The 27,326-nt window shown below is 45.3% G+C and overlaps 1 protein-coding gene across 1 annotated transcript in view; it reads left to right on the plus strand.

Moving 5' to 3' along the window:
* DNAAF4 (dynein axonemal assembly factor 4) overlaps positions 1 to 27,326 on the plus strand; it is a 165,754-nt gene that overhangs the window by 5,770 nt on the left and 132,658 nt on the right. Inside the window, exon 2 of the mRNA XM_069222427.1 lies at positions 24,913 to 25,060. Within this exon, the coding sequence (XP_069078528.1) occupies positions 24,913 to 25,060 (148 nt within the window). The remainder of the gene's footprint in view (positions 1 to 24,912; positions 25,061 to 27,326) is intronic.

The raw sequence follows: 27,326 nt of genomic DNA on the forward strand, positions 1-27,326 counted from the left end.
GCTGAGTCCTAACATGGCTGCCAACACTTCCCTGTTGAAGTGTTGGCAGCCAATCAGATCTCAGCACAAGATCAGGAAGGTTTGCGGAGCATTAGCATCCCTATATATGCACATTTGTTTTTTCTTTAATTTCTCAAAAACTACTGAACGGATTTACACCTAATAACAAAAAGTCGCTTTCTAGACCAAGAGCTACCTTTCTGCCAAATTTATTGTAATTCCGTCCAGTGGTTCAGGCGCTATTCCTGTTCAAAATCCCTATGGAAAAATACATTGGGAAAAAGCGTTTTGGGACCCCCCTTTTCTCAGCCCTCCCTCAATGGATCATCCCGAAACTTTCAAGACAGACTCTGAAGCGAGCGTTGTATTTTCTTGAACATTTTGTGAAGATTCATCAAACGGTACCAAAGTCATTAGCAAAACAGAAAACGTTTTTTCCATAGAAACTAGGTCCTAACTAGAACTACCTAGAGGCGACTGCTACTAGGTTTTATATACATATATATAGTTATGGTTCGTTCTATTGTAACACCTTAGAATGCTCCAAAAAGTACAGTTTTGGTGGATGGGAGGTGGGCCTACCTGCGCTTCGACTCATAAACCCTAGTCCTACTGAAGAGGCAGAGCCCCCTTCGTCCTGTGTCCTCCACTGCAAGGAGAACATTCCAACCCATGGGACGGCTCTATGAACACAGCACCCCCCTAATAGAATAAACTTGTGCAGGGCCCAAGAGCTGGGTACTCAGTCCCTCAATACCAGGCAGCCAATGACACCCCTGTTCTTCGCTCCTTTGAGTCTGGACCCCCAGCTGCTCATGCTGCCACGAACCAGCTTCTGTTCACCATCGCAGCACTGTGGGTTATAGCAGGCACCCAGGGTAGCAGATACTGGGGCCACTGTACAGGCCATTAAAGCCTCTCACAAGGTGTAAAATCTAAAATCAAAGAGGTGTGGGTTCAGGTCTCCCTGCTGCATCAAGTCCTTTGGAATATCGTCAATCAGGTCACTGAGGCAGTGGGCCACATCTTGGAGCTTCAGGGCACGAAAAAAGGAGCTTACAACAACAGTGCCCTGCCTTGTGAGAATCTCAAAAACCCCGGAAGATGCTGAAAATAGGGCCCAGTGCTACAGTCTTGGATTTCCCCAAAGGAGTGGAGGCAGGGGTGTAGCTTGGTCAGTAACACTACTTCCCATTTCCCAACAGTCATGCTGGTTAAAATACATTATATGAGGATCAGGGCGCGAGGGGGCCTTAAGGAGCAGTAGGCAGTGAGAGAAATGCAGATTGTAAGGGGTACATGTAACGCAACATTTTTTTAAATAGTCATTTTAAGGCCTTTAAAGCAGAGACAAGAAAATGAGAGTATGTATATTTTTGTCTGTATGTGTATGTAAAAATTCCAAGTGAAATCTGACGAATACTTCACCATACCCGAATTAAAGCACCTGTTCCCAACTATTTCCGGCAGAATACAATTGTTTGGGTGGGTGTTACACTCCAAACACCACCACCCCCCAAAGCTACGCCCCTGAGTGGAGGGCTTGGCCCAGGAAACTTTTCTTGAAAAATGGATCAACTCTTGGCTACCGGCAGACTGCCCCTCCTCATGCTTCATCATCAAACTGGAACACAGGTCTGTAGTGCAGAGACCCCATGGGCCTTCGTCTCCTTTAATAACTAAGATCCTCAACTGCAAAGGATTATGCAGGCTGCTTGCCAAAAGGCAAACTCCTAGTTCAATCACAATGCATAATGATCTTTATGTACTACACTCGTCAAGTACAACTACTCCGGAAATCCTATGACAAGGTCAAACAGAAGATCAGGGAGCTCAAACTCCAATATATGCTTCTCTACGCAACGAGAGTCTAAGTGATTTACACTTCCAAATCAACTTTTTTTTTTACACCCGGGAAGCTGCTTGGGATTGGGCAATGAAGCAGCAACATCTCTGGAGCAACCAGATCCTCCCCTCCACGGCCAATTGATAAGAGTCAGTTGACCGAAGGAGCTGAAGGAAATCTTGTAGACAATGGCGAACAACATCTAAGACACAAGCGTCCTCGAACTCTGAGGGTAGCAGCCTCCTCCTCCCGCCCGAGCTAGCACACAGACAGACCTTTGGCTCATCTTTGAGGGAGTGTTTGTCCCCTCTCCTTTTTGACACAAGCCTCTACCGACACAGAGTCTTGTCTAACAATTCTTAATGATCTACTAATATCTTCCAGTCAGCTACACTATATCCTCTGCTATGCTGCCATGAATAGATCACATCAGGAGACTCTAGTTGGACTTACACCAAGTTTTGTTGGGGTTGCAGATGTTTCTGGGTGGAAGTGTGGGGTGGGGGAAGTTGGGAAGAGGGAATTGTTTAGGTTGGCTGATTTGGGCTCGTTGTTGGTTGGATTACTAGTTATGTTTTTCACACAGTTATGTACGTCAAGACATGCACCCACTAGAGGCGTTGCACTGCTAGACCTCAGATATCCCCAACAAATTGCCAATCTTAGCTCCAGGGGGCGCTTATTAATCATCTGATGCCACACCTGCACCTATGAATTAGTTTATAATTGACTTAGAATGTTAAATGCCTAAATGACCAGATTAAACACACTGTGGTGCTGCGTTTTGTGAAGACCCAGGCCCTGGAAGTCTTGATGCTTCAAGAAACCCACTTACTCAGGAACAATTGCTTAATATGGGTACAATAAGGTGAACCATTCCAGACACATGGGGCTCCAGGGGTCTAGCGATCTCCTTCACAAAAGCTTTCCTTTGGTCGTCTTCCAGGTGACACACAACCCCTTAGGCAGATACATTGTTCTAAAAGGTACACTTGAGAGCTTTTCCATTCACCTCTTTAGTGTGTATGTCCCAATCATCCTGAGTATGGCTACACTAGAGAAACTCAAAAAGGTGATACTGGGGGTTACCCTGGGGATTCACTGTTGTAGGAGGAGGCTTTAGAAATGTCATATATGCCGAAATGGATACTACAGGACTCCCAAGGCTCATGTAGTGGGCACAGTGGGAAGCAGCGGGGCTGGTCTGTGGAACTCGGACTCCGCTTCGCATGAACAGCATGGAACTCCTACAGTCACTCATTTATTCATTGTCAGCTGCACTAAAGCTATGCTACTAAAGCTGCTACTATTCGCTGTTGACCTAGCCTGGTCTCTCACCTTGACCTGTTGTACTACGCCTTAGGAAGCTGAGAGATTGACATCCCCCTGATTAGGGGCCTTAACAATTGATACCTGACAGATACTCAATTAACAAAGTTCCTGGCCCAATAGATTAAGCACTGCTTGGAGATTAATAGAGTCTCTGTTACCTCACAAGGTACTCTAATAGCAGCCAGAAAATCTACTATACGGGGCATAGCTAGATCCTACCATTATGGGCAAAAAGATGGAGGAGACACGGCCTCATGTATGATCACATTTATAATGGATGACCGAGGGGAGAAACTAGATAAGACATTGTAGATTGCGGGCGCATTTGCAACGTACTACTGCTCATTATATGCAGTGCGTGAGTGGTTCCGTCTGAAGCATCTGCCCATCTAATTGCACATCTCCCTCTGCCACAGCTACACCTGAGTGACTGCCTGCACCCAGATTACCTCCGACTTGTCCTTTAGGACATCAGTGCTGGTAAAACCCCATGCCCTGACGAATACCCAATAGAATATTATCGCTGGTTCTCAGCACTCCTAAACCCCCTGCTCTGTCATGTGTCAGGAGGCAATCTCTACTAGGCAGCCCCCCCAAACTAGATGTGGCAGCCATTGTGATGTCACACAAGTCCAGCCACCTGTCTGATCGACTTGCGTTCTACAGACCGATATCCTCATCAACACAGAACTCAATATCTATGCTAAGTCCTGGCCAACAGACTTCTTCCCTTGGTGACATATCTATTCCACCCACACCAGTGTGGGTTTATGCCACACCGTAGCAGGGTCCAGATGGCTCTGGTGTGCTTCTCAGACCTACATGGCCCTACTGCCCTAACGTTAATCAATTTTGAAAAGTTGTATTTCCAAGTCCTGTTCTTCTCTCCATGTGCACAGGTCTGGGTCAATGATACACTTTCATAGTCATTCTCGATTGGCTGGGGCGACTGACAAGGATGTTTCTATCCCTTCTTCTATTTGCAGTGGCCATAGAGCCCTTGGTGGTGTGGGTAAGATGCAATGCCAAATCTGGGGGTTTGACTGGGGATTGGTGGTGGAGAATGACATAGTGCTCTAAGGGGATGATATCTTCCTGTTCAACTCCCAGCCATCCTTCATGGGTCTTCATCTGCTTCAGATAGTGATGCTTCACAGGGAGGCCTCTCGCCTCCAGGTCAATTGGTCCAAATCCCTTTTGGTCCCTGTATAGGGTGATGAGCACTGTGGATTGGCAAACACAACTTCTGGTCCACAGGCTGAGTTTTCAATACTTAGGGACGTACATAGCTCTGGAACTTTACCTCTTTTGGAACTTAACTTTAGCCCCCTTAATGACCAAACTGAACTCATCCCTGCCTACATGGGCCACGCTCCCCTTGAATGTGCTTGGCATAGTAGCACTATGTAAAATGATCGTGCTCTACACCATCAAGTACTTCTCACTACAGATTTCCAAAGCATAGATCCAAAAATGTTTACCAAAATGTGCTCCTTTCTGTGGCTGAACTGACCATCTAGAGTGCCCTTCAGCAAATGTGTCCAGTCACTGTATGATTGGGGATGGACATGGCAGATATTCTCCTGTATTACTGGGCATAATAACTACAGAGAATGACTGGCCGAGCAGCAGATGGGGCGACCCCTTGTTTTGCCTAGAGGTGGCACAAATCGGGTGAGACAACATACTAGGCATACTTTATGGAGACTCGGCCACTCAGCCTCTTCCAGACATTACCAGGGTGGTCCTCTGGTCCTGGTGTTCAGCTCTCAAAATGGATCAGTTGGGACCAAAAAAATCTCCCATGAAACCCCTTGTGGAAAGGCAACTGCTTGCACCCCAATGCTGCACTTAAGGGTTTTAAAAAATGGGACCCACCAAGGTCTCTAAAATAGGGAACATTTGGTAGGGCTCCCACCTAAAATTCTTTCAGGATCTTAAAACTGTATACTCTTTACACAAATCTCAGTTCTACCATCATTTTTTACAGTTACCCATGCTCTGCACGCTCATTAGATGCTCCTTGTTGACATACACGAAGCACAGCTCCTGTTGGGTCCCATGGGCAATTCTCCAGACTCCTTCATGGACCTGAGGACACTCTGAGAGGGACGACAGGAACCACTGGACGATTTAGACTGGGGAGATGCCTGTATGTCCCCCAGAGTCTTAGTGATCTTCTCCAGTCTCCAGCTCATCCAACTCAGCTACCTCCACATGGCCTACTTTACACCCTTAAGACTGTGGTGGGCTGATCTCTGACCAATGTTAAAACGAAGAGGCACACTTCTATAACATGGTGTGGGAATGCCTGTCATTGTGCCATACCGGTGAGCAGTGTTCGACGCCCTCTCAAAAGTGATCATGTAACCAATGGAGTACTCCCCAAGAATTGCTCTGCTGGGTGTGGTGGAGGACTTTTTGGGGATTGAGGGGAGATTGTACTCTTTTGGGCATTGGAACGGTACTCACCAAAAGGGACATTGCCAAACACTGGCACTCTTCCTCTCCTCCAACCATGGCGAGCTGGTGGACTGCAATGGTTTGTTTTGCCAAAAGCGAAGAATCGATTTATGTATCAAGAGGGGACCCTTAGAAGCACAGTAAGGTGGTGGGGAAATGGTGGGCAGGTTATGTTCTAAATTGATGTAAATCCAGATGTTGTTGCTTGTCACGCTATTGTGAAGCTTATTGTCTATATGGACAAACTGTCAAGTGTATTGCTATAGCCTAAGTTTGAAAATGCAGTACCTTTTTGTGTACAAAAAATACAGTTAAGTGTAGTTATAGTTATGAATTAAAACTGAAAAATCAATGAAATTCCCAGGTTATGGTAGGACTGCAATCTGTAACTCACACAACAGCAATGCAAACCATATCTGGCACACTAAATACAGCAGATGCTATTACAAATGTTGTAAATCATGTTGCAGATGACATCACATATCACATTGCCACTTCAAGAGAGACACCTGGGAATGTGGTATAATTTATTGGTCTAATTATGTCTTGTAGTTAAATTACATTTTGCTCTCGATGTTAACTATGCATCACTATTGTGAGGTCATAACGATTGCATTTGGTGTGTAACCATTTAAAAAACACTTTTGTACATCTTGATGGTTGAAAAGGAATTTGTTGATTTGCTAATAACATTCTCACCTTTTCCTGAATATACATGAACTTTGGCAGATACTTTGAATGTTAAGCATAAGCTTGGTATTTTCAAATTCATGCAGATCCATCAAGGGCACCCTGTTAAAAGGAGTAACAAATGTGTTAATTTGCTAATAACATTAGCACTGTGTGATGTGATGAAATGTAGAAAATTATTTTCCTATTGGAATGTCAAGTTTAGTGCCAATCCATCATGGGTGAGCAAAGTTAAAGGGGGTGGGGGCAGGGCAATACAATTTTAGTCCCAATTGTAGTTTTTTGTAAAAAATTTATTTGCTAATACCGTTGGTCCTGTTTCATGAATCTGCATGTGGCAAATTTGGCAGGCAATTAGAAAGCCACACCCAGTGCACTCTTCAGTTGTTGTTCATATCCAATTTGAGGGAGTCTAGTTAGGTGACGGGGAGGGGGGGATGTCCAAACACTTTTGATTTGCTAATAACTTTGTCACCATTTGACGGATCTGCAGGAAATTTGGCCTGGCATATCAAAGCTGCCTGGTCAAAGGGCATGGACACTGTTCCTGCCCGAAGGCGAGGATCAACGCAATCCTCCACTGTGCAACGTTTAGCAAATCTAGACCAAAGTCCTACAACACAAGACTCTCACAATACTTTTTCATAGTCTTCATAAAACACTTTTCCCTTAAAGAAATGTAGTCCTTTTTGTTTGTCAATGCTTGTTTAACTGGATAGTAACGTGTGTCTAGCTGCGTCCTAATTCTTACTTAGTTTAAGCTTTAATATGGTGTATACACTGTATGGTCACACAGAGTAGTATTTAAGCACTTTACAAAGAACAGTACAATTAAATACATGAAACAAACTACAGTTAGGATTAAAAGTGAAGGACAGAGCGAAAGGAGCCAGGGAGAGGGCAGAAAGAAATATTTTTAATCCCGACTACTGACATCATAATTGATGTTATGCACTCCCCACAGCACCTCATGTTTATGCACAGTGACGTTTGCCCAGCATGTTTGAAGCATATCTTTGAACCTCACACACCACACCTCCTGTATCCAATACACTATCAATTATGCAGTCCAATAGGGCACTTAGAAACCAGTACAAATTGTAGTGCATTGTGGCTCAACAAAGCATGAACTGCTTTATGAATGTTAATGTACAATGTGAATTAAACATCACAGGAGAGGATGGAACTGCTAGAGAAGATACATTATTATTTCTTTCCCGAAGAAGAGCATGTCAGGGTCCTGACTGAAGTCAGGGGAGAGCGTTCCTAATTTTGATATTTTTTAAGTGTGGGTTGACCAAGTGAACAATATATTTGATGCTGTTGTGGAAAAAGCAACCAGGGTTGGAGAGCTTTGAGGCAAAGTAGTTCACCGTTAGCTCCGCCAAGTCTCCAGATTATGGGCCTCGTACAATTTATGGGTGAGATGATACATGATGATGAATGCTTTCTCTGACCCTTATACATTGATTGGTGTTACCTTGCCATTATCATAATTGGTTCACTTTACCAATAATTTTTCTTTTCGTATGTCTGTGGTCACTAAAAGGGTACAAATGTCAGGAAATGATTAGTTAGTCGGCCATATAGCTGTAAATGTGAACCCCAGCTTGTGCAATCAGTGCTTTTCATGGGCAGAATGTTATTAGGGACAGGGAAAAACCTTGTTAACCCACTAGTCTTTTCAATTAGAGGCAGGTATTGAAGGAAAGGAAGTAAGTCATCTGAGAATTGCTTACCGCCCATTTCTGAATTTGATCTGCCCCAAGATGATAACGAAGTACTTGATAAATTACTGTGATGGATTAGTCTTGACACAGGATAACAAAACTTTCCTGGAGACACTACAAACATTTGCCTTCAGGGGCACTTACGTATTACTAAAGGGGCTACATATGCTTGCATGGACCCTTTTAATAGACACCTTCCCAATGCTCCAAGTGAGGTAAGGCTAGCCAGGGCCAAGCAAAAAACAGACATTGAACCATAGTTCTACTAATGTCCTGTATGTCTGAATTAAAACGCATATCTGAATTAAAAAACCTACCTGTCAGGCGCAGCCCGTCCTTTAGGACGGAGGGGCCACCCCACCCACCTTTTGCCCCTCATGAAGAGTGGCTGTCAGGCTGAGCAAAGGTCAGCCTTACAGCCACTCTTCATGTTCAGCTCTGGCAGCCAGGAGCAAGACATGCGCGATTTGAGCAGTCTCATGGCTGCCTGAGCTGAACTTTGCTGGCCTGAGGAGGTCACAGCTTCTATGGGAGTGACCACCTCGGCTCAGCAAAAGTGCCTCGAGGCCTTCCCCTCGGTGACGAGGGGAAGCGTCACCCATTGACTCCGACCTGGGCGCTTCAAGTTTAAGCCCTGAAGCGCCCAGGGCGAGTGTCAATCAGTGACACCTCGTCACATAGTTGGATTGGGTCGGAAGTCTCACTGACCCCATCCCACTCTGTGACGAAGTTGGGACTGCTGCCTTCCCTCATTGGCTGACCTAAGTTCAGCCAATGAGGGAAGGCAGCAGTCCCAACCCTCCTGGGACCTCCGAGCTGAAGGTGTGTGTGTGTGTGTGTGTGTGTGTGTGTGTGTGTGTGTGTGTGTGTGTGTGTGTGTGTGTGTGTGTGTGTGTGTGTGTGTGTGTGTGTGTGTGTGTGTGTGTGTGTGTGTGTGTGTGTGTGTGTGTGTGTGTGTGTGTGTGTGTGTGTGTGTGTGTGTGTGTGTGTGTGTGTGTGTGTGTGTGTGTGTTGTTTTTTAAATGAATGTTTGGTGCATGCGTGTATGTTTGAATGTTGATGAGTGTTGTGAATGGACGTGCGTGCATGAATGAATGAGTGTGAGTGTGCTTCCCTTTCCTCCCTCCTAAAATTGCCGGCAGCCACTGCTACCTTTCTTTTACATGTTGGAGCAGCAATGTAACGTCACTGGAGCCTTGAACAAAGCAACGCTTTGGATATTTTGTTTACCATACCTGTCACACAGTGTAAAATAATATTTAATTTCAATTGAATAACACGTTTTCTCCTTTGTGCACCTTATTCTCCAAGTGTGGCAATAGGAAGCATTACAGATTCAACTTACTTTTAAATTTACCTTGTCAGGCGTTTATTTGGTATGACCGAGGTAATTCATAAGCAGGTAATTAAATATCCTGTTGCCTGCTGTTTTCTGCTATTCTTTGTCCAGTATGATTCTATTTATTAATTAGCCAAGCACTGGATTCTATTTCATAAGTAGTAGCCCATCTCATGGATGTTTCTAAGATATGTTTCTTCGACCACGTGCATTTGTATGGTTTAAATCCTTTTATTTATCTTTTTTTTTAAATCAGTAACACATACTGTTACCTACCTCTGTAGACTGGTGAGGTGCATAGAAGGGAGGATCAGCTGGGGAAGTGGGCAGTCAATGCGGTTAATGCTACCAAGTGAACAATATAGGGGTGGGGAGGAGGTAGGGGGACCGGGTAACTTGGGGGAAGGTCCAAACAGGGGAAGAGGTGATCTCCACCATACAGTGGTTGTTTTGGAGCATTGTACAGTGCAGCTAAGCATTGCACAGACAGGTGTCCAAGTTACACCAGCCTCTTTTCTTCCCAAGAGTCATGTTTGGGTTCTTTTTGCGTTAGATGAAGAACACAGAGGTATTTCAGGCATGTCAATTCATGAAGGTTCTGTAATAGAAATTGGATACGCGAACTCCACATTTGATCAGATTGCTGCAGCTTTTTATCAAGTGAGGCCGAGAGCTTTTCCAATCCAGTGGTGTCCCAGATTCTATAGAGTCAGCCGCTTGTAGGTGATGGCCTGCATTTAACGCCATGGTGATAGCTTTTCCCTTACCTGAGAGCAACGGGTAGGTTAGAGCATTCAAGAGTTCCAATAGGATATAGCTGGTATGCCTGCAGTGGCCCCAGCAGTTGTCTTTGCTTCCATGTCTCTCCATTTTGCTATCCTCGCTGCGGTGTAGTACCAGAATAGTGTTACTTTGAGCATTGCCTTTCTGCCCGCCGAACTAAAGGAGGAGATTAATGCCCTGTGAAAGATGTCAGTCCGTTCTTTTGGGGTGAAAGAGCATTTCAGGTATGCTTCCCATCTTCGCTGTGCAGGGGACTTGGAGTTGTCCATGCTTTATTCAGCCATACAGGTCTGAGAATAAGCCTTTGCCCCCTCCCCATCCACGTCATGAGCCATTTTTTATTGTTTGTTAGAGGTCTACAGGTGGATTGTTGGATCGACGGTTGCATGACCCAGTGTGTAATGACAGTGTAGTGGCATGCTTCCTGGGCAGGAACTTTGTAGTTGACTTGCACCTATGGGAAATCCCTGAGTCCTTTGTGGTCAAAGAAATCTTTTACATTGCACCTCCTGCCAAACTTTGAATGCATTACCCACCTGTGCTGGGGGAAAGCCAGGTCCTCACTGATGGGAGTGAGGGGAGAGATGCGCATGGAAAGGCCTCTGGCAAGCAATACTCTGTCTCATGCCTCCATCGTGACCCATGTAATTGGTGTTGAGTGCATCCCAGAGGGTCTGTGCCTCTTGAGGAGCCAGGAAGCTTTCCAAACATGGATATCGCCTGTGCCTACATCCATGAAACACAAATGTTTCTCTGAGAGCGGTCTGTGCCATAAAGCGTAATTGGGTTACTAAGTAGTAATGGGTGAGGTGTGGTATTCCGGGGCCTCCCTCCCCTATAGGGAGACAAGCCATGAGTGTTTTTTGCCTTCCCAGATATAGGACTACAACATTTGCTGTAGTTTGCTAAGTGAGAGTGGAGGCGGTTGTAAGAGGAGAGTCTGCATGACATATAATATCTTGAGTATGAGAGTCATCTTCACCGCAGCAGTTCTGCCCAACCATAAAAGCCCATTTCCCCTCAAGGTCTAAGTCCAAGCGGTCAGGTCCAAGTGGTTATGCTCCACCCTTTTCTCTGGTGACATAGATTTTGAGCCCCAAGTATGGCGCCCATTGTTTTGCCCACTGAAGGGAAGACTGGTGCTCCAAGAGAAGTTTATCTTATTTGGGGATCATGAGATTGAGGGCCTGGGATTTCTGGACAATCACTTAGAACCCTGAGATAGTGCTGAAGGCTCTGAGTTTGTCCAGCAATGCCAGAAGAGGAGTTGTGTAAGTGACACCATAACATCATCAGTGTATAGGGCTACTGTGTGCCCATGGCGGCTAATAGGTACGCCTTTGATCTGTCCATTCTTCTGGATATGTTCAGCAAGTCGCTCCATTTATAGGGAATGCTTGGGAAGTTAGGCTCTCACTGTCGCTGTAGGGTTGGTATACATGCATTTTACACACTTCTGGAAATGTGCCCTGAAGCCCACATTCTTGAGGGCGCTCTAGAGGAAAGGCCAGTGCACCCAATCAAACGCTTTTTCAGTGTCCATGGATATGAGAAATGTGGTGTGAGGGAGCTGACTGCCTTATCAATACTGTGTAGTATTCACAGCCTATTTCTGGTATGAAGCCAGCCTGTCTAGGTCGATTAGTCCCTGCCCATACGAGCTCAGTTGGGCAGCTAGTATGCTTGTAAAGAGTTTAGCATCAACGTTAAGTAGAGAAATGGGGCGATAAGAGGACCCACCGGGTTTGGGTATTACAGGGATCACTACCTCCTGCATGGAGTCTGAGATGCTGCCATGGTCCCTAAAGGAGTTGATTAGGCAGGTGAGGATGGGCACTAGTTGCACGCTGAAAGTTTTATAAAAGCTAGACTTGAGCCATCCATCTCTGGGGCTTTTCTGGCTGCAGTCTAGCTATGCTAAAGAGGACATCATCTGGGAGGCTGCCTACATCCAGGGAAAGTTCCTCTAGGTGCAGTAACTGGTTACTTGGGCAGGCTGAGAAGTAGGGGGTGTATGAGTCAGCACAGAAGTGCTTGAAGGTGCACACTACCTCCTGTTTGGAGCATAAGCTGTGCCTTCTTGTGTGTGGATCTCCACAATCCTAGTTTTGTGGTTCTGGGCCTACAGTTTGTGCTAGAAGTCGCCCGCTTGTTACCCCCTGCATAATATCTTTGCTTTGTACATATGACGGTGTACTCGCCCCTATCCATATCGAGCACCCTAAGCTGTTTTCTAGCTTAAGTCAGCTGCCTTCTTACCCAAAGGGCTCCGAACTGCTTGTGTACCTCCTCAAGCTCCCTCACTCATTTCTCCAGGGTGGCTTATTTCTCCCTCCTCAATTCCTTGAGGCAGGAGGAAATGGCTATGGAAGTGCCTCTAATTACCACTTTCAGTGAGTCCTACAGCAGGGAATTGGGGTTGTCTGGGTTGTCATTTTTTTTTTTTAGGAACTTGTGATTCACTTCCTTGATACTTGTTATTGTGAAGTAGTACATTAGAAGTTTGTCATTGAGGCATCATGCCGGTGGACAGTGGTCAGAAAGCTCCACTGCATAGACCTAGCGAAACCGAGGTGGGAGATTAGGAAATAGTCAAGCCAGGCTTACGTCTGGTGGGAAGCAGAAAAAAAATGAAATCCCTGTCTTTGGGGTGTTGGGATCTCCAGCCATCCATGAGTCCCGCCTCCTCTGTCTACCAGAGGCCGCATTGCTGGGTGGCACCAGACTGTTCCGACCTGTGAGCTGAACTATCCAAGTCCATGTGAGGCACAAGGTTGAAGTCTCTGGCTATCACAAGGTCGGCATCAGTAGATGAGGTGATGAGGCCTAGCGCATAGTGTATAGACTGTTCTTAGTGGTCATTTGGGGCATACGATGTGGCTACGGTGAAAGTGTATGCCTATAAGAAACGTGAGGTGATAGGAGTCTCCCGAACAAATCTGCCTGTATTTGTGTGACTTGATCCTTGAAATTGATAGCCATGAGAATGGCTTCTCCTGCCTGCTTGCCTGGCCCAGTTAAAAAATATCATCTATGGAACATGCAAGACTTCAGCGGCCCCAGTTTTTCTACACAAGATGGTTCTCTAGTAAGAGACAAATGTCAAAGTCTCTGAGCAAGGATAGGAGAGTTAAACGTTTTCCAGTGGCGTTCAAGCCTTGGCCATTGAAACTCAATATCCTAACCATTTGTGGTGTAAGAGGCAACAAACTCCCTGTAGTGTAGCAAAAGAGAGACTGTGGCCCTCTAATTAGTGTCCACTGGTTGATCATCGTAGTGCAGAGTGTATCCAAGAATGTAGTTGCTGGTGGAAGGGGGAAGACAACTGGTAGAGGAACAAATAATTAAGCTACTCCCTCAATGGGAGCCATGCGAACCAATAGTGTAGGAAGTTGGCTCTGTATATACTATCTCAAAGTGAGAGATAGTGTGCACAGAGTCCAAGGGTTCCCCTTAGAGGTTGATAGTGGCAAAAATAGATAATACTAATGCTCTATTTTGTGGTAGTGTGGTTGAGCAGCAGGCTTACCAGAGGGTACTGTGAACACAGACAATAAATGAGAACACACACTTCAAGACTTAACTCCAGGCCAATAGGCTTTTATATAGGAAAATATTATTTTCTTAATTTATTTTAGAACCACAAGATTCAGATTTCAAGTAAATACATAAATTGTAAGGTACTTGGCATAGGTAAGTGTGGAACTTTGAAGTAAAACAGTACAGTACTCAGTTTTGGCAAAAATGGCAATAAGCTATTTCAAAAGTGGACACTGTAAAAATCAACAGTTCCTGGGGGAGGTAAGTATAAGTTAGCTTAGCAGGTAAGTAAAGCACTTACAAGTTCAGTCTCCGGGGCATAGGCAGCCCTCTGTTGGGGGTTCAAGTCAACCTCAAACACCCAGCACCACAACATAGGGCCAGTCAGGTGCAGAGGCCAAAGTAGGGCCCAAATAACATAGGCACCTATGGAGACTAGGGGTGCTCCGGATCCAGTCTGCTAGCAGGTAAGTACCTGCGTCCTCGGGGAGCAGACCAGAGGGGTTCTGTAGAGCACTGGGGGGTGGGGGGTCACAAACAGGCACACAAAATACTCTCTCAGTGGCACAGGGGCAGCCGGGTGCGTTGTGCAAAGTAGGTGTCGGCTTTAGTATTTAAATCAATGGAGGGACCTGGGGTGTCACCCTGGCGATGCAGGCAGGGCACATGGGGGCTTCTCGGGCCTGCCACTGACTGGGCAACGATGAGGGCCACCTGCTGGTTACCCCTGCACTGGTAGTTGGTTTCTCTCGGGCCTGGGGGCTGCAGGTGCAGTGCTTCTCCCGGGCGTCAGGTTCTTTGTTACCAGGGAGTTGCGGTCAAGGGGAGCCTCTGGATTCTCTCAGCAGGCGTCGCTGTGGGGGTGCAGGGAGGTTGTCTCAGGGTGCCCATGTCGTGGGAGTCACCTGGGGGTCCTCGCTGCAGTGTTGGTTCCTCTGGACACAAGCCGGGGGCGTCGGGTGCAGAGTGTTGGGGACTCACGCTTCCGTAGTGAGGCTGGAGTCCCTTTAAAGATAGTTTCTTCTTTGTAGATTAGACAGAGCTGCGGTCCACGGGAGTTTCTTGGTCCTTTGGGTTGCATGGCAGTCCTCTGAGTTGGCAGAGGTTGCTGGTCCCGCTGGATGAGTCACTGTTGCAGGTTCTTTGAGTCTGGAGACAGGCCGGTAGGGCTGAGGCCAAGTCAGTTGTTGTCTCTGCGGGGCTTTCAGGTCACAAGACCTTCTTCTTTAGGTCGTCAGGAAATCTAAAATCCTGGGTTAAGGGTCGCCCCTAAATACTGAATTTAGGGGTGTGTTAGGGTCACAGGGCAGTAGCCAATGGCTAATGTCCTTGAGGGTGGCTACACCCTCCTTGTGCTCCCTTCCTTTGGGGAGGAGAGCACATCCCTATCCCTATTGGGCTAAATCCTCCAAAACAAAATGGAGGATTTTCCAAGGAGGGGGTCACTTCAGCTCTGGTCACCTTAGGGGTGGACCTGGCTGAGGGGGTGATTCCTCCTTGTTTTTCTCATTATCTCCCTAGACTTGCCGCCAAAAGTTTGTAACACAAAGCCTGAGCCTTTAATGCTCACTGCTAGGTGTTACAGTTCCTGCAGGGGGAGGTGTGAAGCACCACCACCCAGTGCAGGCTTTGTTTCTGGCCCCAGAGAGCACTAATGCTCTCACCCCAGGGGGTCAGAAACTCGTCTGTCAGTGGCAGGCTGGCACAGACCAGTAAGTCCTGCACTGAAGGATTGGGTAAAACACAGGGGGCATCTCTAAGATGCCCTGTTTACATTTTTTAATAAATCCAGCACTGGCATCAGTGTGGGTTTATTATTCTGAGAAGTTTGATACCAAACTTCCCAATGTTCAGTGTAGCCATTATGGAACTGTGGAGTTCGTCTTGACAAACTTCCAGACCATATACTTAATATGGTCACACTGTACTTACAAGGTCTAAGAATGGACTTGGACACTGTAGGGGCATATTGCTCATGCAGCTATGCCCTCACCTGTGGTATAGTGCACCCTGCCTTAGGGCTTTGAGGCCTGCTAGAGATTTGTGCTTGGCATCCTGAGGGGGATACCATGTCGATTTTGCCTTTTTCTCCCCACTAACACACACAATCTGCAGTGGCAGTGTGCATGTGTTAGGTGAGGGGTCCCTTAGGCTAGCACAACACATGCTGCAGCCCTTAGGGACCTTCCCTGGTCAAGGGGGCCCCTGGTACCACTGGTACAAGGGACTTATCTGTGTGCCAGGGGTGTGCCAATTGTGGAAACAATGGTAAATTGTTTGTGAAAGAACACTGGTGCTAGGGCCTGGTTACCAGGGTCACAGCACACTCTCAGTCAAGTCAGCATCAATATCAGGCAAAAAGTGTGTGGGGGAGAGGGGGATAACTGCAACAAGGAGCCATTTTCGTACAAGTAGCCTGGGGTCTGTGGCATGGTAGAAGAGTGGAATGGTGGTCATGGGGGCAGCTCGGACATTTCTCTGATGTATCAGATGACAGTGTGGCTGGATCCCAAGACCTGTGTGGATTTCTGCTGATTACGTTCTAGTGAGGCACCCGTCTCCCTGGGTATGATGGACAGTGGAAATAGGAAGGGTCTCCAGCAGAGTGGCCAGTTATTCAGTCTGAGTCTCAAGCCTGATTTGAATTGTGTTGTTGGAGTTGTTGGAGGAGAGCTCTCATTGGCTTTCATCCACTATCGGTTTGCATGCACTTCTCCTAAAGGTGCAGCATTATTTTTTTGCCTCCTGGATGCCTGGGCACTGCTTTTCTGGGTCGATCCTGATGGGATGCACCTTCAGCAGGGTTACTCAGTCCCAGAATGCCTCCGGTCATACCCAGCCCGGAGGCCTAGTCTGCAAATTCTACATACTTACCTTACATATAATAACCATGCATGGTAAAGGCATCTGTGTGATAAAGGCTCTGTGGAAAAGGCATGCATAGTAAAGACATACATTCCTAAATCCAGATTATACCAAGCCATGTATAGCTTCCCCCCACACCTTGGGCGGCTATTCGGTCAGCAGTTGGAAATCAGCCCGTCAGCATCTCTCCTCAGCAATCAGTACACCTGTCTAGCCCTGTCAGTAGGTCATATATCTTTATCAGCAATTATGTTTTATGGAGTGAGAAGGGCTTATGCTCTGTATCAAAAATGTGATTAGAATGTCCCTTTCCAGAAGCATAGGGAGAGGAATGCTACTTTTCTCTACCTCCTTCCAAGACTGATCTCTGGAAGGTCATCTTCCACACTGCAGTGCATGTACCAGAGAAGTGAAACATGTTCCTTCTCTGTTATTATTTGAAATGGTGTCAGAAAAGACTGATGTTCTTTAATGAAAACTTGGTGTTCAGACACACACCTATAAGGATTTCCATTCACACAGTCTGCCTTTCTAAGCCCTATGCCTTCTACACACATTCTCTGATATTACATGCAATCAAACATGTCTTGCATGTAACATGCGTTGTTCTCATACAAAAGTTCTGTCATACATGACACCATAGTTTCATTTGCCTTCACTTCACTTACCCCCTGAACAAGATTGGCTTGATAACGCAGTGCGAAAAATCCCCACACAGCAAGGAGCCACATTCTATTTAGTCATCTTTGAACCCACAGATCTACAAGCCCAAGATCCCTTAAAGGTCAGCTCTTTTAGGAAGCGAAAACACCGGCGTCAATTTAGAGCACAAAAAACAATGGTGAAAGATCTAAATATCATTCACACAACTACATTTATTATTATTATTCCAATGACATGCCTCAATAGAAGAGTAGGCCCACAGATGTCTGTTCCCTCATGTCAATCTTTTATGACACTGATTCTGATACTAAAACGAAAAGGTCTAAGTAAAAACAAAATCTGCCCTCTGTTTTTCAGTGAAGCTAAATGCTGAAATGGAATGGGATGGTGCCCCTGGCAGATTTTCTCCCCAATCTTAGAGCATTGTTGAAAAAGTGCAAAATAACCCAGTGCGAAAGTCATGCTCTGCAAGTTACAAACTTGCGCAGTATTTGCGGACTCTTTTGCAGGGAAATTCTCACAAGATGAGAAGAGATCTCAAGTCCATCTAACATCAGAGAAACCCAGCTGGCATTGTAAGCCCTTCAGTGAACTTTCTAAAATCCACCAGATATTTGGCCATTCCACAAACTAGTTCCATGCTGGCTCAAGATTATTCCCAGATGGTCTCAGAAATCACCAGGTTACCCGTCTGCTGAAGAAACCATCATTGTTTCAGAGAGACAAAATATCTTCCATCGAAATACTGGGCTCTCCTAACCCAGGAATTATTATAGAGTCCTGTGCCATTTTTTTAGTGCAGCAAACACATTTCCAAAAATGGCGATCTAGGGAAACTCCAGTTATGTTTGTACCAGTGGCCGGAATCTAAATAGCCATCCTGCAAGTTTTGGTGATGCATTACACGTTCTGGACAAAGGTGAGCAAAATCTTGCTTTCAAACCTTCATTGGAGATCAGTGTGTCTTGTTCAAAAGTCTTGTTAATTGGAATAAACATTGACAGCCAAGGTATAACACCTCACACCCTCCTTAGAGGTAAATTAAATTAGGGTTTAATAAAGCTATTGAGGAATAGTCTCCCTCTGTAAATGGGTAAATGTACCCCTTCAAATACACCTGTAGTCTCCTGGTATGCAAGAAGAATATACATTTTCCAGTGCAACTGTACAAAACCCATGCTTCTTTTACAGGCCTTTGGAGAAATGTCTTGTGAGAATCTGTATTGAAATATGTGTCTGGGCGCACTATCACTAGTACCCTCTTCTGCAGGTCCACAGAAGCTATTCGAGCACATCAATGATGATGGAATCTCAGCCTCTTGTGGTACCAAAGTCTGACTGTCTATTGCACAGAAGGGTAAAGGTTTCTAATTTGGAGAGTAGCATTTTTGCACTGAATTAATCAAGGGTGATGGCTTTCAGAATCTCCCTGATCCTGGGGTGGTTTCTTGAAGGAAGTGGTAATCTAAGCCACATTTTGGAAATGTATTCTGAGAGCGGGAGGCTTTACTTTCTTATCAATTACTGTGTATAGTATTCTAAAGGATTCTTTAACCATTTCTTCAGGACCTCTGCCTTTCAAACACTGTGTGCTATATATCCTGTCCATAATGGACTTGACTTCCTCTGTCTAAGAGAACCTCTCCTTATTGGGAAAAATTAACCCCCTTTATTCTCCTTGTAATAAAATACAACCTTTTCTGGTGACCTAGAAATGACCAAGCATATATTTGTCCCTTTATGTTTTATAGTTTTTGCTTTATTTCCAAAGAACACATGATTTTCTTTTGATGGGAGACTGTTCTCAGAGATGATAATAGTGTTTTATGGCTGCTAAGGAAATGTGCGACCTTTAGTACTTGCAACAACAACAAGATGGTGGATGAAATGCTTCAATTATTATTGTCAGACATTGGCAATTGCGTGGGGTTGCATCCCAGTCCTTCATTTTTTTACCCATTATACCACCTCAGTTTGGACCCAGGCATGTGCAAATTAGTCTTGATCCTGCTTCCATAGGAACAGTCAAGCCTGATCTGCTAGGCAAGGTCCTCCCTGGACTGGAACACAAGCAGCCCAAGACCAGTTTCCTCCTGATTAGGGCTCATTACTCGGCTATAGCTTAATTCCAAGTGGCACAGTGTGCATGGGACCCACATCGGGGCATCCCCGTCACACTCGGGCGTCAACAACAACAAGATGATGGAATGATTTAAATATTCTCATCCTCTAGCAATTGTGGCATCCCAGTGCTTCGTTTTGCACCCACTATGCCACCTAGTTTGGACCAAGGCATACACAAATCAGTCTTAACCCTACTCCAGTAGGAAAAATCCAGCCTGAGCTGCTAGGCCATAGCCTCCTCCTAACCGGAACACACGCAACTCTAGACTGGTTTCACCCTGATTACTTTTGGTGGGCAAGAAAAAGATGGGCTGGAATACTACCCAACCGATCTTGGGTTGCTTGTGTTATGGTTCAGGGAGGACGTGACTTAGCAGTTCGGGCTGGACTGTCCAGTTGGAGCAGGGTCAAGACTGATTTGTATATGGCTGGGTCCAAACTGAGGAGGCATGGTGGGAAAAAAAAACATGAGCTGTAACAGTACCCAGTGCAATTGCCAGTGGTTAGACTTACTGCAGGCATTCTCTCATCACCTCTGTGTATGTTTCATGTGACGCTGTAAGTGGCAAATGGTATGCCCAGATGTGGGTTCCATATGCATTGTGCTACTACTACTACTACACCTGACTGAAGAGCTCCAATCAGGGCGAACCATTTCTGGGTTCCTTGTGTTTTGGTTTAGAGTAGGCCTGGCCTGGCCTGGCAGTTTGGGCTGGGCTGTTCCTATTTAAGCAGGGACAAGACTGGTTTGCATATGGCTGGGTCAAAATTGAGGTGGCATGGTAGGCAAAAAATGGTTGGCTGGAATGCAACCTCAGGCAATTACCAGTGCCTTGGCTTATAGCAAGCATCCTCCCATCACCTTTGTTGTTTCATGTAACACCTTTAGAACGTTACAACTTTTGCACAACCTCCTGCATCATTTTTATGATTCCTTAACCTCGTCTCATACATCTGGATTTTCTTGATGCCTAGATTTCCTTTTCATCTGGATTGTGACATTTTTGCTAATTAGCAGCTGGCAATCTTAGCTTACTGTCTAAGTGACTCAGTTCCTTGATGTACATTTTTCATTAAAGGATATGCTTTTTCCTTCACAATTTTTTATTTTATTTATCACAAGATTGTGTGTAATATCCTTTCACCTCTTCCTGCATACTGCTATTATACCCCCATTTTTCCCTGGATGGTCTACTTGACTTAATTTCTCAAGCTTGGGTTCTACACCACTGCAAGATTCATTAGGTCCTCCTTTCTAATTGTAATTGGGATGGAAGAATTCACATGCTTCCTTTTGCCTCTCAACCTGCATGATGATAGCTAAGAAGTCTTAATCGGATTACAATATTGGTTGGCTAATATTTGGCACATTATGAGTTCTGGTGTTAACAACAGAATGGCCCCCGAGGACCAGAATGGATTCATCCCGAAACGTAGCACCTTCCTAAACATTCGGAGGCTGCTCAGCGTGATGGGTGACTCCCTCCCGACTGCACTCGAGGAAGCGGTGATATCGCTTGATATAGAAAAAGCGTTTGATACATTAGAATGGGACTTCCTGTTCGCCACCATGCAGTTATTGGGCCTTGGCCCAAAATTCATAAACTGGGTACGCATTTTATATACTGCCCCGCAGGCTAGGGTAAAGACGGGAGGAGTGGTATCAGATGCTTTCTCGATTTGCAGAGGAACAAGACAGGGTTGTCCGCTCTCCCCCCTCCTATTTGCCTTGGCAATGGAACCGCTAGCTGCACGCGTCCGGGCCAAAAAAGAAGAATGGGGGGTGTCAAGGAATGGTACTCTCCACTCCATATCATTATACGCAGACGATGCCCTGATATACGTACGCAGGGCAGAAGATGCATTGGCCCCAGTGATGTCGCTACTGTCTGAGTTCGGAAGGTTATCTGGTTTAATGGTTAACTGGGGGAAATCCTGTATATTCCCACTAGTCAGCTGGCCCCCTGTGAGGCAAGAAAATGTTCCAACGGGTCACCTAAAATGGTGTTTTCACACATTTAAATATCTAGGGATCAATGTCTACCATAAGCCTGAAGATCTAAGGGATGGAAATCTGGGGAGAGCAGTGTCTTCTGTAAAGAGCTCGTTATGCTTCTGGAATAAATTACCACTCTCACCACTGGGTAAGGTAGCTATAGCAAATATGTTGATATTACCTAGACTGTTGTATTATTTTGCGGCCCTACCAATCACTATCCCCAAAAGTTTTTTTATCGGTCTGAACTCTATTCTACTACAGCTGGTGTGGGGTGAGGGCAGAAGGCGGGTTGCACTGACCACGCTGCACCATCCGGTAGCAATGGGTGGGCTGGGCGCTCCAAACTTCGAGCTCTATTCCGCGGCAGCACAGCTGCAGTGGATTTTATATTGGCTACATAGGCCTAGTTCAGCAGAAACTATATGGCTGAAGTCCCGTCTTCAAGACTCTCCAATACTGACCTGGCTGCTGGATAAGCAGAATAAAAGCACATGCACCAATCCATTGATGTTAACGGCACATTCATACTGGAAGAAGTATGTCCAAGGGGGGAGTAAAGCATTTCCTTACTCTCCACTCCTCCCACTGGAGTGGCTCCCCGGTTGGACAGACGCGGGTTCATTTTCACCCATAACTTGGCTAGAGGCGGGTATAAATGAAGTGGGAGATTGCTTCGAGGAAGGGAAATTGATGACCTTCGAAGCTATACAGGCCCTCACAGGGATTAATCGTGGGCAGTTCCTGGCATATCACGCAATATGTCATGCAATCAGGAAAACATGGGCATCAGTCGACTCAGAGCCTGATATCACAGCTACCCTGCATCACATGCTGAGGTGTGACTCTCAAGTAAAAGCAGTATCAAACCTTTACAAGCTTCTTAACAAACCCCCGGGTGACAACCTGCAGAAAGTCAGGGAGAAGTGGGACAGTGTATTGCCCAACCCGGTCTCTGAGTCAGAATGGTCAAAAGCTTTGAGCCACACACGAGAGGTATCAAGAAACCCTAGATTCAGATATACACAGTTTAATTACTTACATCAGACATACCTGGCACCGGCCAGGATCAAACGTATGTTCCCCGGGTCGGATCCAGCCTGCCCCAGATGCAAAAAACCAGCAGCACAGTTCTATCACATGGTCTGGGAGTGCCCGAGGCTGGGAGGGGGCTGGGAGAGGGTGGTTAAAACCTTAGCGGAGATCACGGGGCTCAACTTGAACATGGATCCCAGGTCCTGCTTACTTGGACTGAGGCCAAGAACGAAAAGAAATAAACACTCACACAGGTTTGTAGACTTAGCGTATGTAATCTACAAAAGACTGATAGCTATGAGCTGGAAGGCTCGTAACAGGCCTGACTTAAAAGTCTGGCTTGCCCTCACGCTACGCTGGGCTCGCGCTGAGCATCAGTTGCTAATAAACTTAGCCCGTAGGGGTCTGGGTCGGATGGGAGAGGAGGCCTGGGGTGTATTAGTCTCCAGGTTGGAAGCTAAAAATGACGAAAGACCCCCCTGAATTATAGTCAGCTGTGCCCACTTAGCGGGCTGAGGGCCTAGCCCTCTGCAGAAAGATAACAATGCACTTGGAGGCACACACACATCTTGCATTAATACCTCACCAACACTGATGACCTGACGGCTCGCCCCCCCCCCCCCCAACACAAGCATGCCAAGGCACCAATAGTTCTGCACACTTGACCAATGGACATTAGCGCAGAGCTCTGCATCATGGGATCCTCCCGCCTTGTCCTCTTCCCCCCCCCCTCCCCCTTTCCCTCCTACGCTGGGTTCCTTCGCCCCCCCCCCCCTGCTCCCGTGTGGGGGGTGTCGGGGGCTCTGATCACCAGGGGCGATAGATCCACGCTGCACCTGTACGCCTCTCCTTACGTGGCGTTGGATTGACAGTGTCGGGCAGGTTTAGCGGGCCGGGAAGTGCACACAAGTTCTTAGTAGTTTAGTTTATAGATAGATACTAATAGGGGAAAGCCGGATGACACACTGCAAATTGATGTTGAACTGTAACAATGACTTTATTTGCAAGGAAATGTATGGCTTTTTGTTTTGAAAAACTAATAAAAACATGTTTAAAAAAAAAAAAAAAAAAAACAACAGAATGGCCCCTCTAATTGGTCACTGTCTTCACCTATCGCCCAGGTCTATTGCAATGAAATGCCCAAGGAAGAGGATACTTGGGGTCTTGCCCATGCTAAGTCCATGTCTCATGTCATAAAAATCAATCTTTTGTTTAAATTCAATAAATACCTTTTACAGCCAAGTGTTACAAACATAACTTTTCTCACCAGATCTTAAGTTGTGAAATATTTAAGTTTTTAGAATTAGCCAACTAGATTCAAACTTACCCTCATTCCCACTGGATCTGCAGAAAGCAACTACTGACCAGGAGCTCTTAGGTGGAACAATGTATTTAAAAATAATGTAATTACAAGCTACACTTTTAAACAATCCCTTTCGGTTGTAACAGTTTTTTTGCTACAAAAAACAACCCTACTGCACTCTGTTATGGCTTTCATTTCTGGCAAGTATAAAAGTTTTGGCTCAGGAGAGAGGTACTTATGCAAAAGTGGAGGCACTGACAGAAAGGCAGGGGCTGTCCATGCCATGCCACGCCATCCTTAAAACCTATAAGCCTAGGCAACCATCTCAAGAAGCATCTTCTTAGGCACTTTTTTAGTCTTCTTGGAGAAAGGGGATATCGACAAGTAGTCAAAGTGATATATATTAGGATGTCATTTGTCATATATTTTAAGTGTTGTTGAGGTAATGCTGGGCGGAGGGTGGCATTTGCCTGTCGAGGCAGCCAAATAGCTTCCTTGTACCGTATGGCAGCATGGGAATTGCATCCCAGAAACCACACTAAGGTGAAATTACAATGAGGTCTCTGAAGCGGACGCCTTTGGGACTGTTCAAAAGACAAGGAAACCAGAATTATCTTAACTCTGCCTGAGAGACATGGTTAATACCTGCTATTTGTTCTCAACATGTGTAAAATGTGTACCACACACAGTCTCCATGAATATCACATTAGCCCTATCACACCACAAATACATGGGAAAAAGAAATATTCTAGTTGTGGGAGATTGCAAAGATTGTACTTCTGAATGGTATAGAGGAACAGGGAAGTAGGTGCATTTGCACTGTGAAACAGCCGCTGCCAACCACTTTCTTCATAGTCCAGTGAGGGGACAGTACTCACCCTACACTGTGAGTGTAGACACACTTTGGAGGGAACCTTGATGCATCAGAATCTATTATTCTTCTGGAAGACCAGCAAAATTGAACTGTAGTATCTTCCATGGTCTTTAGATGCTCAGCCAGTGGAAAGAAAAAGCACACGGCTCTCCATAACACACAGAATGAAGGCAGTATCTCACTGCTAACCATCCATAAGGAACTGTCGTACTAACAACAATCGCTTCTCTATCATGTCGGTGGTACAACTGTTTTTGGGAAATATCTTGATCTTGTACTAAACAAATGACTGAGTGCTCTTTATTCTTTTTTCTACCACCGTTTCACAGGTAAACTTCCCACCATTTATATTTGAAGTCTTTTTGTATGCTCCAATAGACGATTCAAAAAGTCACGCAAAGATTGGGAATGGAGTCATTATCTTTACTTTATATAAGAAAGAAGAGGCATTCTGGGAGAGGCTCAACACAACAAAATGTAAGCTTATAATCAAATTAAAATATATTTATTGTGGAAAATGGTTAAATTTTGCATGTAACTGTTATAATACCAGATGTGTATTTCAAATGCTAATATGATATGTGGGTGTTAGGAAAGTGGCCAGAGCCCCTGTAATAAAGCCAAGCAGGATTGTCTTAATGAACATTGATTTTAGTTTCTGGTAGTTAACCATCATTAAAAAACACATAATTTATTACTGAAGGTCCTGGATGCCTGCAAACATATAGGAACCACTCTCCTCACCAACCAGGAACCTATGCTTGATCACCTTACACCTGCTGAGAATTGTGTCCAAGGCTGTGAAATTCTCTGATGTCCCTGACCTATGGAGACCACCATGGTAGCACAGTTATAGGGGAATTACCTGATTACCTATCAGTAGTCTTCATTACGCTAAGTCCTATTCTTCTCTTCTTCATGCCATTCTTTCTTTCCTCCATTCCTCCCCTGGAATTAGAATCATTAGTTATGAATTTTCTTTATTTATAGGAGGCTCATTTGTAGGAGAAGGCTCTTATCCCTCAGGGGATGAGAGAGGGTTTAAGAAGAGTTTTTAATCTAGGGCCTTTGTAAACCTCTTTACAGAGGTGGGTCACACTCTGTTACATGAATGCCTAGATCTTACCAGAGTCAATGAGTCTTCAGAGGAAAAAGTTGCTCTCATCGTGCAGTCAGTAAGCATGTTGCAGGACAACCTGCTTCGTGCACAGCTGAGCATCTTTGCGACCTGTGCCGGTGATTCCACAGTCATTCAAAGCAATGCTCTTCAGCTTGTGAGGAGCAGTGGGCCTTAAGGGCTGTGTTGCGCTTGGAAACATATGTATTAATGATGTCTGTCAAATCTGAGCTTTTTTCTTCCATGCAGTCAACGCCAAGTGTTGGAAGAGAGAAACATGTCGAAGCCTTCTGACTTGCCCTTTCCTATCTCTCTCTCTCTTCTCTCTCTCTCTTCTCTCTCTCTCTTCTCTCTCTCTCTCTCGCCCTCTCTCGCCCTTTCTTCAGGCAATCAAAAAGTCAACTTGAAAGACCTCCAAAGTGTCCAGTCCTTGCCACTCTCATTGATTAGGAACGGAATGAGGAAGCGTGGAACTCAGCTTAACAAAGCTTGCTGGGAAATAATCTGTCCATTCCTTCTATGACCATACTAGTCTAGTGACCTCCATTTAGCTGTCCTACACCTCTTCCGGTATAGTGACTTGACACCAAAAGAGCAAATAACAGAGGTGGTACAATCACGTTATTACACCTTCATTTGGTTATTTAATATTGCCCTTCATTAATATTAAAAGCAGACTTGCCCCAATAAGTGCCACAATGATCTCCAGACTGGACCATGGTTGTTCAGAGTACATGAAATGCCTTGCCATCATATTTGCACTGGATTCAGAACACAACTGCATGGACAAGCTTTGCGCTTTAATGACCTTTTACAAATACCTTTCCATTCACCTGGCTTGCATCCATTGGGTCCCAGTGATTATATGTGTGCAGTTTTATAAGATTCAGACTACAACACAAACTGCTGTAATGGTAAAACGGCTACAGTATCTTAGGAAAATGTGACCCAGATGAAGCGGCTTAAATGATTTGGTGGGCAACATGGTATTGATTGCAGTCTTTGGAGAGGAAATTCTCTAACTGAAAGGATTGATGGTCTACCCTTTTATGGAAAGCTTCCTTTAATATTGAGTTGCCCCACTAAGCAATAGGGGTGTGCTTGGGTGATTGACAATTCAGTATTTGGTGCAACTCTTACACTGAGGTGCCTCATTTGGATATATGAGGTGCAGTGCTGAGATCAAAAGTTACAAATAACACCAAGCAAGCAAACACACAGGCACCAAAGTGCACAGACAAAAACAGGGCGCTCCGTCTGTGGTGTTTCAGTGTCCTAGTCACCCAACCTAACACTTTGGAGTCTGCTTTCGCAATATAAGAAAATATGCCCTCTAAAGTGGTGGATGACTGAATTGTGATAGAAGTCTACCGTTGCATTGCACTAAACTGAGTGTATTTAGGGAAATATAATTTAGATGTGCTTGATCAATGGCATTCATTTTCCTGAATGTGAGCATGTATGCAGTATGCTTTGTTGTTGTTCACTGTTTGTGGCTCAGTACAGTGCAAGCCTTGGTACATTCCTCAGTATATTGCTCACCAACTTCTTATGTACGTTAGAATCTTGATTGTTATTGATATCTTCTATGTCCTTTGACTTGTATCCTATGGAAATATTTAAGTT

Source organism: Pleurodeles waltl, chromosome 3_1 (genome assembly GCF_031143425.1).
Source record: "Pleurodeles waltl isolate 20211129_DDA chromosome 3_1, aPleWal1.hap1.20221129, whole genome shotgun sequence".
In the NCBI taxonomy this organism is placed as follows: Eukaryota; Metazoa; Chordata; class Amphibia; order Caudata; family Salamandridae; genus Pleurodeles; species Pleurodeles waltl.